The 13,229-nt window shown below is 40.1% G+C and overlaps 1 protein-coding gene across 4 annotated transcripts in view; it reads right to left on the bottom strand.

The window, feature by feature from the left end:
* Window positions 1–1,091: 1,091 nt before the first annotated feature.
* Window positions 1,092–13,229, bottom strand: part of DCBLD2 (discoidin, CUB and LCCL domain containing 2) — a 58,827-nt gene continuing 46,689 nt past the window's right edge. For 3 of the 4 annotated variants that reach the window (XM_050958206.1, XM_050958223.1, XM_050958233.1), the window contains 6 exons: window positions 8,177–8,324; window positions 7,596–7,736; window positions 6,204–6,297; window positions 5,545–5,594; window positions 4,211–4,348; window positions 1,092–2,728 (listed from right to left, as the gene is read on the bottom strand). In XM_050958206.1, coding sequence (XP_050814163.1) covers window positions 2,301–2,728; window positions 4,211–4,348; window positions 5,545–5,594; window positions 6,204–6,297; window positions 7,596–7,736; window positions 8,177–8,324 — 999 coding nt within the window. In that variant the 3' untranslated portion in view covers window positions 1,092–2,300. The remainder of the gene's footprint in view (window positions 2,729–4,210; window positions 4,349–5,544; window positions 5,595–6,203; window positions 6,298–7,595; window positions 7,737–8,176; window positions 8,325–13,229) is intronic. The other variant, XM_050958214.1, reaches the window with a different exon arrangement.

Here is a 13,229-nt window from a genome sequence, read left to right as displayed (position 1 = left end):
CCAGTAACTGAAACTTTTAGTGGAAGGCAGAGGCTTGTAGGCCACTGAGACTTAAAATATTCACATTTAGAGGCCAATCCTACAAAACTTTATTCTCATCAGTAGAACCAGTCACATGAGTAAGAGTTTGCAGGATCAGGCCTTAAAACACAGTGCACATAATTCCAAATGGTTACTATCACAAATGTGATTACCTCAGTAACGGTAGAAAAATTAAGTTATGTATCACATTTTTGTAAAAACTCAGTATCAAGGGAAAAGGCAGAGTAAAGCTTTTCAATTTGCAGCAAGAATGAAGACAGATACTACTAAATACAATTGTCTAACATTTGGGTTTGGCAGTCACCTTTACCAGCATTAGTTTATATCTATATTTAGTAGTTGTACGTCCAAATATACAGGCCTTGGGCAAAAAACAAGGCTCTTTGAATCAAAAGAAAATTCCATAAAACTGGGCTACTGTGTATGTAAGGATGTCACCTTTATAAACTTTTTCAGTAGCCTCCCAACAGTACCATTATACTATTAAAATAAAGCTATTTAAAGAAGTTTTTCACTAGTCACCATTATTTGTTTAATCAAAACAAGGTATGCGTTGTTTCTACAAGATAAATGTCTAAGTGATTAAAACAATTTGGTGGTGGTATATTTTTTTAAACAGCATCCAGACAAGTTTTAATTTTCATTTGCCAAGATTAAACTAAGCTATGGAGCATTCTCTCTCATCAACATGTAGGTAGAAGTAGACTAATCGCTTTCAGAAAACCATTTCTCTTAATATGAAATTCAGCACAGCTTTAATTCTAAAATAAAAATACTGCATGGTCAGTTGAAACAATCAAGTATATGATGAATCCAGTGGGTTACATAGTAGCTTTTAAACTGTTGCATGCTTCAAAATAAATCTCAATTTGTTAAGACTTGGTAATTTTCACCCTTCCATTCTAAAGATGAGCAGTCACGTTTACAAGTCCAGAGGACCAAATTTTCAAATGCACCTGTGCCAAAATGTATCCACAACTACCCTGAAGTGTAGTGTTTGTGTAAATAAACTGATGTCTATGCACAAACTCCAACTTTCATGCAGTCATCATTTTATTCATGTGATTATGCTGGCCATTTTTGTGCACAAGCTTGAAAACCTATCCCTTAATCTTAAAAGCTCTCAGCAGTACTTGCGTACTGATTTAAACCAGTACAAGTTCTTTTAAAACAAGAGAGTCACTCTTTTAGACCTGCAGTTTCCTCAAAGAATGACCAAGTTTTCAGCCTCATTGCAGAGGTAATTGGGAACCTCAGAGGATTCAAATTAGGATAATTCAGTAGTCTCACTTACTAGGGATAAATTCCCAAGTAACAATTGTTAAGGACACTGATCACACTGTAGTCTGTTTAGAAAAGAGTCTGACCACCCAATGAATTAATACAGAGAAATTATCCCTAGAAAAGAGAAGGGTGAAGTTCTGTGGCCTGCAATGTGCAGGAGGTCAGACTAGGTGATCCTGATGGTCCCTTCTGACCTTAAGGTCCACGAGACTTGAGAAGATGTGGCAAAGGTAACTTACATTACAAAGCTAACAGATGTTGGGGTTTAGTTTTTTTAAAGGAAGCTAAGAACAGTAGAAAAATTGTTTCCTCCAAAGTAGCTCGCCTTACAGATTTCCAGCAACTCTGCATTGCCGGTCCCACAAAGAAAAGGTGGAACACTTGTACTCATTCAAGCTTGATCCTGCTTCCGATGAAGTCAGTGGGAGTTTGTCCTAAAGTTCAGTTACAGCAGGAGCAGGAGTGGTCCCAGGAATATCAAGAGTTTTTGAAGTTCTCTTTGGGGAAGCTAGATGTTGGGTACAATCCCTCAGCTGCATCTCTTATACATGGATTTCAGAAATGTTAAAGCTTGGTATTTCAGGAACAGTACCTTCAGCAAGGTCTAAATTATTGGCTCTCAGGCTATAGCAATGTATCATTCCTCTCCATGCAGCGTGACTATCAATTGCTGAAGTTCATCTTAGGGAACTCCTCTCATGTACAGTAGTAAACTGGGTGTCCATGGTTTCTGAACAGCAACAAATAAATCATATGTATATACCCTCAAAGAAATGGCAGGATTGTTAGTTTCCTAGACCTCCGATATCACATCACATTTTTGTTCAACTCCATGTTACTACAACTTACAATACAAAAAAAATTCAATGTGATTCAAAAGTGACGTTTTAATGTAGTCACCTTCAAAGAATTTTGTTTTTTAAGAATTCACATTTGCCACCCCCTAGCTCATTCATAACTTACCTCAGTTCTCCTCAACTTCCTGTAAAATGTGGCATGCTCTGTGGTACCTGGTACACCAATTCAGCCGAGGAACCCAGTCCAGGCATCCCTTTTGGTGTATCATACAGTGCATGTGCAGATGATGAGCTATCTGTCCTAGCTAAGAGTTTATTGCAAGTTCCCACTATGGGAGGGGCTTGGTTCCCTGTAGCCTTGAAAGTAGAAATAGAAGAGACACCAAGAGGTGCGGTGGAATGACCTGACATGTCCATGATTATTGGGGTTGCATATTCTGGTCCAGTGACAGGCAATGGTTCAGCATAAGCATGATAAACTTCTTGTACAGGTGAGTTGTAAGGATCCACATCAGCATAGCTTGCTTCTTTTCCCTCTTCTGGTTTAAAGGTTGATCTCTGATGAAGTGTGCCAACGATTCCCCCTACCAGTGGTTGAGCATACTCTGTGCAATGTCCCAAAAAAAAACATTTTACAGACAGGAAAATTTTACACTCTAATATGGTGGCATTGTATTAAAATAAGAAGCCCTCATTAGGAACATTGGAATTATCACACTGCATCAAGCCAATGGTCCATCTGGCCAATATCTTGTCTTTACCAGTCCTAGATATTTCAGAGGAAGGTGCAAGAAACCCCACAGTAGACAATTATTACAGTCTGAGCCGATACTACCTACAGTTAAGCTTGACAGACACTTCATATTATAAGAGTCCGATTTTACTTGCTTTGTAACTGCCAAACTTCAATTGCTTGGGCTGAAAATTTCTCATGCTGGGTATCTGCCCAGCATGTCTAAGATTTAGTGAAAACTGTTTAGCTGATTCCAATACCCAGATGCCAAGGATGTGGTTTTTGCTCTCCCACGAAAAATCAGAGTTTATACACGCTCAGTAGAGTTATGTTAGTTTGACAGGTTACTTGAGGTGTAGACAAGGAGCCTCGGGGTGAGAGAGACTGGCATGAGAAGCCCTGGGACTGGCTAGGGGAGAAGCCAACAGGTGGAGAAGAGACTAAGATCAGGAGATGGGAAGACGGGACAGGGACAAATTGGAGGGGACACAGGCAGAAGGGTCTGTGCCCACTAGAGCACATTCTACAGAACCTGGAATTAAACCCAGGATTCCCAAATCTCTACATTGCTCTGATGTCAGCAAATAGCTGTGAAAGCCACTGGAAAAAAGTGTCTCACTCATTCTCCTCCAGGGCTGGTCTACAAAGAGGAGGAAACCTACTACTGCTCCCAGTCACTCTTAGCTCAAGTAGCAGAGGTCTGTGATGTGGAGGTAGGGGTTCCAACCCTGCTGTTAAAGGGGTCAATAGGATTCCATAAGACGGAATTTGTTTTTTCAGTTTGCCTATTTAAAAATGTAGAGCAGGTCGACACTTAACACTGCAGTACCATGGCGCTTCTTTAGTGAAGATGCTACTACTCTGACAGGAGGGCTTCTCCCATCAGTGTAGTTAATCCACTTCCACAAGAGGCAGTAGCTATGTTGAGGGGAGAAGCCCTCCCATCAACAGCATTGTCTATGCCAGCAATTAGGTTGGTATAACTGCATCGCACAGGGGTGTGTATTTTTCACAGCTCTAAGTGACACAGTTATACTAATATAAGTTTATAGTGTAGACCTGGCCGTAGGAAGTTACACACAAAACTAAGTTGAGAGAGAACATTAAGGTTGCAAAATCAAATACTCAAAAATTAGGATATGCCAGAATTAAGGCTGCTTCTCATAACTATGAGAAGACAGAACAGGTAGGGAGGAAAGCAGGAATATACCAAAGTAAAGGCTTGTACTCTCTCCAGCACAAGCAATAGGAGATGAGGGGTAAAACCAGATTTCAGCTATAGAAAATGCATGCAATATAAATCATTTCACACACAAAGTCAAAATACACAGTCCACAACAAAAAAAACAGGTACCTGCAGACTCAGTCTGTAAGATAGTTGGGACTTCTCTTGGTCTCACGTGACTCACTTCACTGTTGCTATAGCGAACAGGGGTTTCTTCATGCTCTGCTGACTTGGCAGGAAGAAACTGCTTCATGCCTTTCCACCACCCTTCAAGATTTTAGAAATAAAAAGTAAGAACTTACAACAATGCATAATAAAAAGTCAGTGGTAATTCATTCACGTAAGTTACTAAAGATGCTAAAAGTATCACATACCTTTCTTAGCCTCTGTGAAAATGGTTTGCCTTTCCTCCCTCCTCCCCCAGCCAGAAATGACAGGTCACAAAATTAGTTATCACTATTCACAGAACACCTGGAACTTATAGGATATTTTACCAGATAACCATAAAATTACATTTAATACGTTATTGATGTCCAACAAATCTGTCTGACAAAAGGCTGGAGGCTCAGTAATAAGGCTTCCACTCAATTTTTGACTGATACCATTTCCAAAGCAACAGGGACAGAATGAAGAATCTAGCCCTGAATTTCTGTGTTACCACCTGTTGCTGGTCCTACTTTACAGATGTAAGCAGTTCAGTAAATGAATTATTTTTAGGCTCAAAATACAGCATGGAAAATATTCCAGAGGCCATCTGGACAGTTTTAAACACAAACTTCTTGTGTTGAACAACAGTGAGCATTCTTGTGAATAAGAAGCCCCATGTATTAGCACTTCTAGGCTATAGATTTTAACTCCACCCTCCATCTTTCCCCCGCCCCTCAAAACAAGGTGGGTGTTTGTGTGTCACAGGAGTGTGAGTTAAACTGGGGATTTTCACAATGTGAAAAATCACAAGAAGCTAATCAGATATAGTATTATAGGCATGGAAGGTTGAGAAAAATCTCACACACTTAGAAGAGCAATGGGGAAATAGAAAAGAAAGTTGACAAGCACACTAAAGTGCTTTCAATACTAAATAATCCTACAAAAGTTCATCAATATTCAGAACTCACAGGATATCTGATTACTATATATGCAAAATTATTGCTCAAAATGAGATTTCTTGTTTGTTTAAATGGAAAGATTCCAACCTTTCCTGTATAGAATTTCAAGGGAGTATTACATGATTCTGAGTGGAGATCTAATAGCATACTTCGGAAAAAATGAGTCTTCCTATTTTTGAAGCCAACGTACAGAAAGAAAAGTTACAATCTGAATGGAAAAGGAATTCAGTACCACTGTGTTACAACAAGCTGGTAGAGATGAAGTTACAGATATCATTGTTTAAAACACATGCTTTAAAACACCGATGCTCATTAAGGCTGGCACTAAGTGCAGAGATTTTGCCACCATTTTGTTACCTGCGCGATCCCAGTAAGGTAAGTCATATGTTCCTTCAGCTTTTTTCTTTCTGGAAAAAAAAATAAAAAGTTGGACACATTTAACTACCATATTCAAATGCAAAACCACATGAATACTGATTTAGCAAACATTTTCCTTCAGAAGAAAAATCCTGACAAGGTATAGCACTGAAATGTTTAGTAATGATTTCTATTATAAATCCTGATAGCTGGTGGTAGTTGGAGGATGTGAAGCTGCAGCTTTCCAATTTCAGCCTCCTGCAAGCTCCTTCTAACCTGGACAACATGAATGGAGACTGCTGGATCATGTACTAGGGTGGATCCCTCTGAGTTGACTGGGGAGTGAATGCCTTGACTATGCCCTTGGCTGTAGCTGGTGCTCAAGTTTCAAAATATAATTCCCAACCAACTAGCGTCTCCCAAAATTTCAGGAAAAGAACTCAATAGAATAGAGCAAACCTTCATAATGCTAGCCAATAAAATACGGAATCTTCAGAATGCAGAACATTTCCTCTTCGTACATGAATAAACTTCGGAACCAATAAATCCATTCTGGAAATGGTTTAACTACAGTTTCCATACTTACATATGCCATGTATTTCATATCTACATGCTAAATTAAAATACTTTACATGAGCGCTGCTCATCCATTCATTTACCGGTTTCTCCAGTGCCATGCACACACCAAGATCAGAATGAGAGTAGTGAAGACCATCACCAGAACTGGAACTAGGACTGCTGCCAGTGCCACATCTGAAATCCATTAAACAAAAGCGGTGTCGGACAGAATAACTTTCTGCACATCCATTTTTAGTTCACAAGTTCTTTAGGGAAGACACCACAATTTTCTATATGTTTGTACAGTGCCTAGCACAATGGGGTCCTGGCCTCTAGGCACTATCTTAAATGTAAATGTTAAATAATAATAGATTTAACACCCAATTTTTCCACATATCTGTACTATCAGTAGTTTTTCCAATCTAGTGTATCAGAGTCAGAACATTTCTTATTATTTGTATATATAAAAACAGTTCAAATTACAATTTGCCTGAGTATCAACCTAAAGAAATAAGAATAGCACAGGAACACACACTTCTGAACTTACAATACTTATATTGACTTGAAGGTGTTAATGACATTTAAACAGTGTTCATATACCATTTGGCAGCAGCCTACTCTTTGGACTACTGTCCCAAACACCCTTCATCACTGCCTGCACAGGTTGCCTGTGTGTTGTGTGAAGAAGTACTTGCTTTTAGTTTAAACCTGATGCCTATTAATTTCATTGGGTGACCGCTAGTTCTTGTGTTATGTGAAAGAATAAATACTTCCCTATTCATTTTCTCCACGCCAGTCATGATTTTATAGACCTCTATCATATCCTCCTGGGTCATCTCTTTTCTAAGCTGAACTGTCTCAGTCTTTTTAAGTATCAGAGGGGTAGCCGTGTTAGTCTGGATCCACAAAAACAACAAGGAGTCTGGTAGCACCTTAAAGACTAACATTTATTTGGGCATAAGCTTTCATGGGTAAAAAACCAACTTCTTCAGATCCAGTCTTTTTAATCTTTCACAAAGAAGCTGTTCTGAAGGATTTGCATATCTGAGGCCAGAATGTAGCTATAAATTGTTACCCATCATATGGGTCTCTACTATAGTAAAATAAATATTTAAAAGGAAAAAGTTAGAGTGATAGGATTTGTTACAGCAGGTACAAGTTCAGAGGACCATAAAGGGCAGGGAATAAATCCAAAATAATTTACATTTAGATAAACTATGTTGGCGTAAGAGAGACAAGGTAGGAGAGGTAATATCTTTTACTGGACCAACTTCTGTTGAGACAAGCTTGTGAGCTACACAGAGAAGGAGCTCTGTGATGCTTGAAAGCTTGTCTCTCACCAAAAGAAGTTGGCCCCTCAAAAAGGTAACACTTCACACACCTTGTCTCTAATATCCTGGGACCAACAACACTGCAAACAACAGTGAAAGATATGTTAACATAAGACCTATTACTACAGTTCTCAAACACTACCACCACTTAAGCGTTGATACCTTTGGTTACAGTTGGAGTCACAGTGGTGTTTTTGATCTCAGGAGTGGAGGTTGTTTTATCAGTCTGCAGGGAGAAGTCGTTGTTACTTTGTGGTGGTGGTGGTGGTGGTGGCGGCGGCATAGTAAGTTTTGGAGCCCGACCTGTAGAAACATATTTAGGAAAAACGTTTACCCAATCCTGATGCTGGTTTAAGTTTAACAAGCTCCCTACATAGGAAAGGGAAATGTGGCCAGTTTACCAAAGAACGTGTTCATTTTGTTGAGTCAGAAAAGGACATAAGCCCATGAAAAGAAAAAGCCAGTTGATAGTATCATTGATACAAGGAGCTTACCCGTGGACCTCAAGCAGGTATTTTCCAAGTCACGTAAGTCCCAGAATATTTTGAGTGTCAATTAAACTAGAAAATATTAGTCCAGTGGACGTTACAGGAAGATGAGATTTTCTGATCCCAAAAATATTATTTTAGAGAAAAGCTTTGTCATGATTTCTTATGGAAAACAAGGCCAAAAGTTAAATTAAGTGACAGCTACAAATGTATTCCAGTGTTTCACAGTGACTGAGACATTTTTAATGGTCTTACCTATACTAAACTGACATCCTAGCAGTTCCACTTTCATTGCAATTTTCTGATGCCATTTTAACGGGTTAACCCTAACAAAACGTGCAATAATAGGTGGAATGAAGTTATTGCGAACTTCCTGGTAATACTCAGTGTTTCCTTGAAATATCTAGGGAAAAAAAACAAAAAACATTCAAACTGAATTATTAGCTCCTACAATGTATGCTATACCAATTCATTGCTAACTATGCCCTATAACTTCAATTAACCAAATATGCAGTACCAAGGCATTGTGTAATTAGGACTGATTACCTGTTTCCCTGAACAGTGCTGCTGACCAAGCTTCTCAAAGAGAAAGGGCGACTAATTGTAGTGAAGTATGAACCAAAACCTCAACATCTTACCTCCAGATTAGACAAGTAGAAAAAAGGGTACGTCTAGACTACCTGCCGTATAGGCAGGTAGCAACTGATTTATCCTGGATCGATATTTTGCGTCTCATCTAGATGCGATATATCGATCCCCGAATGCGCTCCCCGTCGACTCCGGAACTCCACTGGAGCAAGCGGTGGTAGCGGAGTTGATAGGGGAGCCATGGACGTCGATCCTCCACCGTGAGGACGGGAGGTAAATCGGAATAAGATACTTCGACTTCAGCTACGGTATTCCCCCGTAGCTGTGCGAAGACCAGGCCTAAAACTTTAGTGCCCGTCATCTACCTCCTTTCCAGTACCTTTGTCTCAGAATAAAATCTGCCAACTATCATGACATTACTCCATTGTCATCTTACATATAATGCCTATGGCAAGAGTCTAATCTTACTGATAGATAAACTATGCATCTTATATCCATCAGTCTTGTACTTATACCTCAAATATAGCAGGCAGATGCATCAACAGAATGCCAAAAAATTGTTGATGCCTTTATATTTTAGGTTGTCATGCGTATTGATAAAACCTCTATTAAATGGAATTCAAAACCCACTCAAATATGTAATCAACATTACACTCTAGTGCTTGTATGGCTGCAGTCTACAGAGGTTGTAAATCTTGATATGAAAACAAAAGGGACTCTGGAATTTTGAAAAACCCACAAAAAGACCTTTAGCAACAATTCCTTATATTTGTTCAAGGTAAAAATTGTGGATTTTTTTTTTTTTGGTCATGGAACTTTACGGGCCACGAATTATTTTCACATAGCAAATCAAACAAATGCCAGCTATTACATACACCTCTACCCTGAAATAACACGAATTTGGATATAACGTGGTAAAGCAGCACTCCGCGGGCGGAGGGCTGTGCACTTCGGCAGATCAAAGCAAGTTCGATATAATGCCGTTTCACCTATAACGGAGTAAGATTTTTTAGCTCCCGTGGACAGCGTTATATGAAGGTCGAGGTGTAGTTACTATCTGACCACCATCACTTAGCCTGACACACGCTATTGACTTAGAAAGACTATTTTGAATGTGTGATGGAAAAAGAGAAACCAAATTCAGTGTCTCTGAAGGTACTGAACATGATCAGACAACTTTGACCGGAAAGTCAGGCATGGGCTGGTTGGTCCAAACTACAAGAGGGGATGAAATCCCAATAGAAAGTTACTTCCCTCCTTCCTTTGCAGTGTAAGCAGAAGGAGGCCTTGAAAAACACTAGTAACTAGACCCTCTTTGGCGGGGGGGGGAGACGGGGGAATCAAATACCTGGGAGCCAAGGTCTATTTGAGCCTGCACTTCCCTGTTGGTATATTAATGGGATAATTCCCTCATATATGGCATTTCAACTGAAGCAGCCTATCATAAGCAACCCTGAGAGAGCAAGCTTGATGAGTAGGGTTGACAACACAGCTACTGAGTAATCCTGGGAATGGAGGCAACTTCTTCATATTGTCCAGAAATATCTAAAAGAAAGACATGGAAACAATACTTTCCATAAGCCCGCTAGGGTCCCCACAGACACACTTTGTCCTATTCTTTTTAGAGGATCTACTGACCCAGCTTGTTAGATCGTTTAGATCAAGGGTAGAGTTTCAAACTTGATCTGCTATTAGATTGGCAGCCAGCAGAGTTATCTGGACACAAACATACTGTGTTCTTATCAACCCAGGTTAGCCAGAAGGTGCACCCTGCACCAGCTGTGCTTTCTTTAGTGCCCAAATGAAGAGTGAATTACAACAATCTGCTCTAAGTTTATCAGTGTGGCCAAGTCTGCGTCTGGCAGGATAGGATGTATTCTGATCAGCTGACAGTGGAAGAAAGTTTTTCTAGATGCTCTTTCTAGGATCAGTCCAGGACAACTACATGGAGAGTTATTTTGACGGATTAGGGCAAGTGTCCCCTATAGCTCTTCAAAGTGTATTCTATCCACAAGCATAATCTTTGCCTTTCCCAGAAGCCAATCTCATCAAGGTTCTGAGATAGCTAGAGGATGACATGGTTTGCATTTGAATCAAGGGAAATGTATCTATGTATTGTTTGCATTTTCTTTCTGCCAGAATTAGAGACAGGTATTAGATAAGGCCAACCTGAGAGCCTCAATGCACAAGGGCTTTGGTTACTGCAGCGTTTGTCTGTCACAACCTTCTAGATGCAGCCCCAAGCTCATGACTGGTATTTTTCATAATCCTCTATTAACGCAAAGGGTGGAAAGGAAAAGATAATGCTAGATCATCACATGGACTTTTAGCTCCATCTACAGGAAAAAGGCAGCAAAGACAGCTAATTTCCTATTGAAATTCAAAACACCTACCCTTTTACCATCCATACATCAAGAAAGAAAACAAATTTCTACTCGTTCCTCCATTCTTACTTTAATTAAGATTAGTTATACAGTATCACAAGTTTATCTACTGTAAATTGGACATGATTAACATAAGATCTCTAGTTCAGGAACTTGTATGTCACTGAATATTAATGTAAAGAACGGAGAGCAATTTGCAGTGGATTAAAAAGTGCTTGAATAGAAGTCATTGCCAGCCTCCTACCGCAAGAGCACTTACCCCAAACGTCCTCATTCACGCATTGCTCAGATATGCATATGCTGATACAATCTTTGCTTTCATACAAAAATCTAATTCCAGAGAAAAAATTATGGTACTGGTACAGTCATCTTATAATGCACAATAGAGTCTTGTACACATATTCTGGTCTGCAAGTTTTGCACTTCTTTACATACGATGGAATAGAGTCTAGGTAAAGCCAAACCCCCTATAAAGTATAGCATTGTATTCTCTGCTAAACTATGGATCAATGCAAGCTCTTTGAGACAGGGACAGTCTTTTTGTTGTGTACCTAATAGGATGAGGTCCTGGTCTGTGGAGGGAACTCCTCTGCCAGTGATTCTCAAATGAGTTTTTACTGTGGCCAAATGTGTGGCCAAAGCATATTACCAGTGGCCACAGTTTTGAACGTAAAAATATTATACTAGCGATAATCTAGTCATGAGGTTATTTGAAAGTGTCATGTAAATAAACAATGCATCTTTTCAGTGTAAAAACTAATATGTACTATTAATAATACCACAAAAGTTACATAGTTTTTATTAACTACATTACTGTCAATTACTAACAAATTTTGTTAAAAACTTTTTTAAAAAATCTCATTTTTTTGTAGCCAAATAGTTGTAAATATGAACTTGTTTTAATTTCAAACGGTTCTTGAAAGGGAACTGATCATGACTCCTCTCTTCCGGTACAAGTCAGAGCACAGCCTCCGGGTTTTTGTCAGTAAGTTGTTTCTGTATTTGCTCTTCACAAAGTGAAGTGCCCTGAAAGTACACTTATGTATAACAGTTGTTGGAAACATGGTTCGCACCACTACAGCCACATGCACAGGTTCTTTGAAGTGATCTGAATGCTTTGCACACCAAAACTTCTCAGCTGTGTCACACAGGGATCGCAGAGAGGGCGCTTCAGTTGTTCATTCACAGAGGCAGCAGCCCTACTACACTACAGTGAAATACTGCTGGGCCCAGCGTGGGCTTTGATGGCTGCTGCAGGGAGTAGAGTAGGTGGCCGCAGCAGGGAGTTTGGGAAAAGGGCTCCAAGACCTAAATGTTGTGCTGGCCATATTTGAGAATCACTGTCCTAGGCACTACAGGAATACAGATAGTACATGAACAATGATGGAGGGAACATAAACAATGATGTAGTGAACAACAGTGAGACCAGTGCAGGTTTATTTTTAAATGCACACTGTGACGTATGCGATGGTGGAGTTATGACTGCACACTGTGATAGCACCTAGATGATATTATAGGCATAGGCAATATCAGAAATGTCTAAGATGCTTCCCCGGCAGAAAAGTAATGTGTTAAAAAACATGCAATGAATTCCTCCTACTTCAGTAGATTCAGACCAATATCAGTGATTGTTACAGCACCATAAAGGAAGTGCAGCTACAAACACTGTGTAGAACACTTCTAGTTTTGGGTCCAAACAAGCAAGAATCTCAGCTGAAATTCTAATTTCACAATTTACTTCATATATAAGATTATAGATATCACTTACCTCCATAACTCACATTACGTTAAAACTAGGGCAGTTGATTAATCTCAGTTACCGTATATACTCGATCATAAACTGGTTCGTTTATAAGCCGACCGCCCTCCTCCCTCCCAAGATGGATAAGTAAAAATGGAAAATTTTTATAACTCGTTCATAAGCCGACCCTGTAATTCAGGGGTCAGCAAACTTTGGCTCCCGGGTCATGAAGATAAGCTGCTGGTGGGCCAAGATGGTTTGTTTACCTCGAGCGTTCGCAGGCACGGAGGTAAACCTAAGTAAACAAAATGTCCCAGCGCGCCAGCTGCTTACCCTGACAGGCCAGGACAGCAACTGGTGGGGAAATTTTTTTTTGTGGGGCGAGAAGCTGGGAGTCAGGGGAGTAACCCCAGTGACCCCCCTCACGACCCCACGCCTAGCCTGGGACCCCCACACTCTCCTCATCCCATCTCTTCCCAGCTTATCTGGGGAGGGCAAGGGGAGGAAGTCTCCGGCCTGGCTGGAGCTGCTCCGGCAGGCTGGGCAGCGCAGACGCAGCCTGGTCTGGAGGGCCAGACCCGGTGGCGCAGCCGCA

This window comes from Gopherus flavomarginatus, chromosome 1 (genome assembly GCF_025201925.1).
Source record: "Gopherus flavomarginatus isolate rGopFla2 chromosome 1, rGopFla2.mat.asm, whole genome shotgun sequence".
In the NCBI taxonomy this organism is placed as follows: Eukaryota; Metazoa; Chordata; order Testudines; family Testudinidae; genus Gopherus; species Gopherus flavomarginatus.
This window is presented reverse-complemented; position numbering and strand designations above follow the sequence as displayed.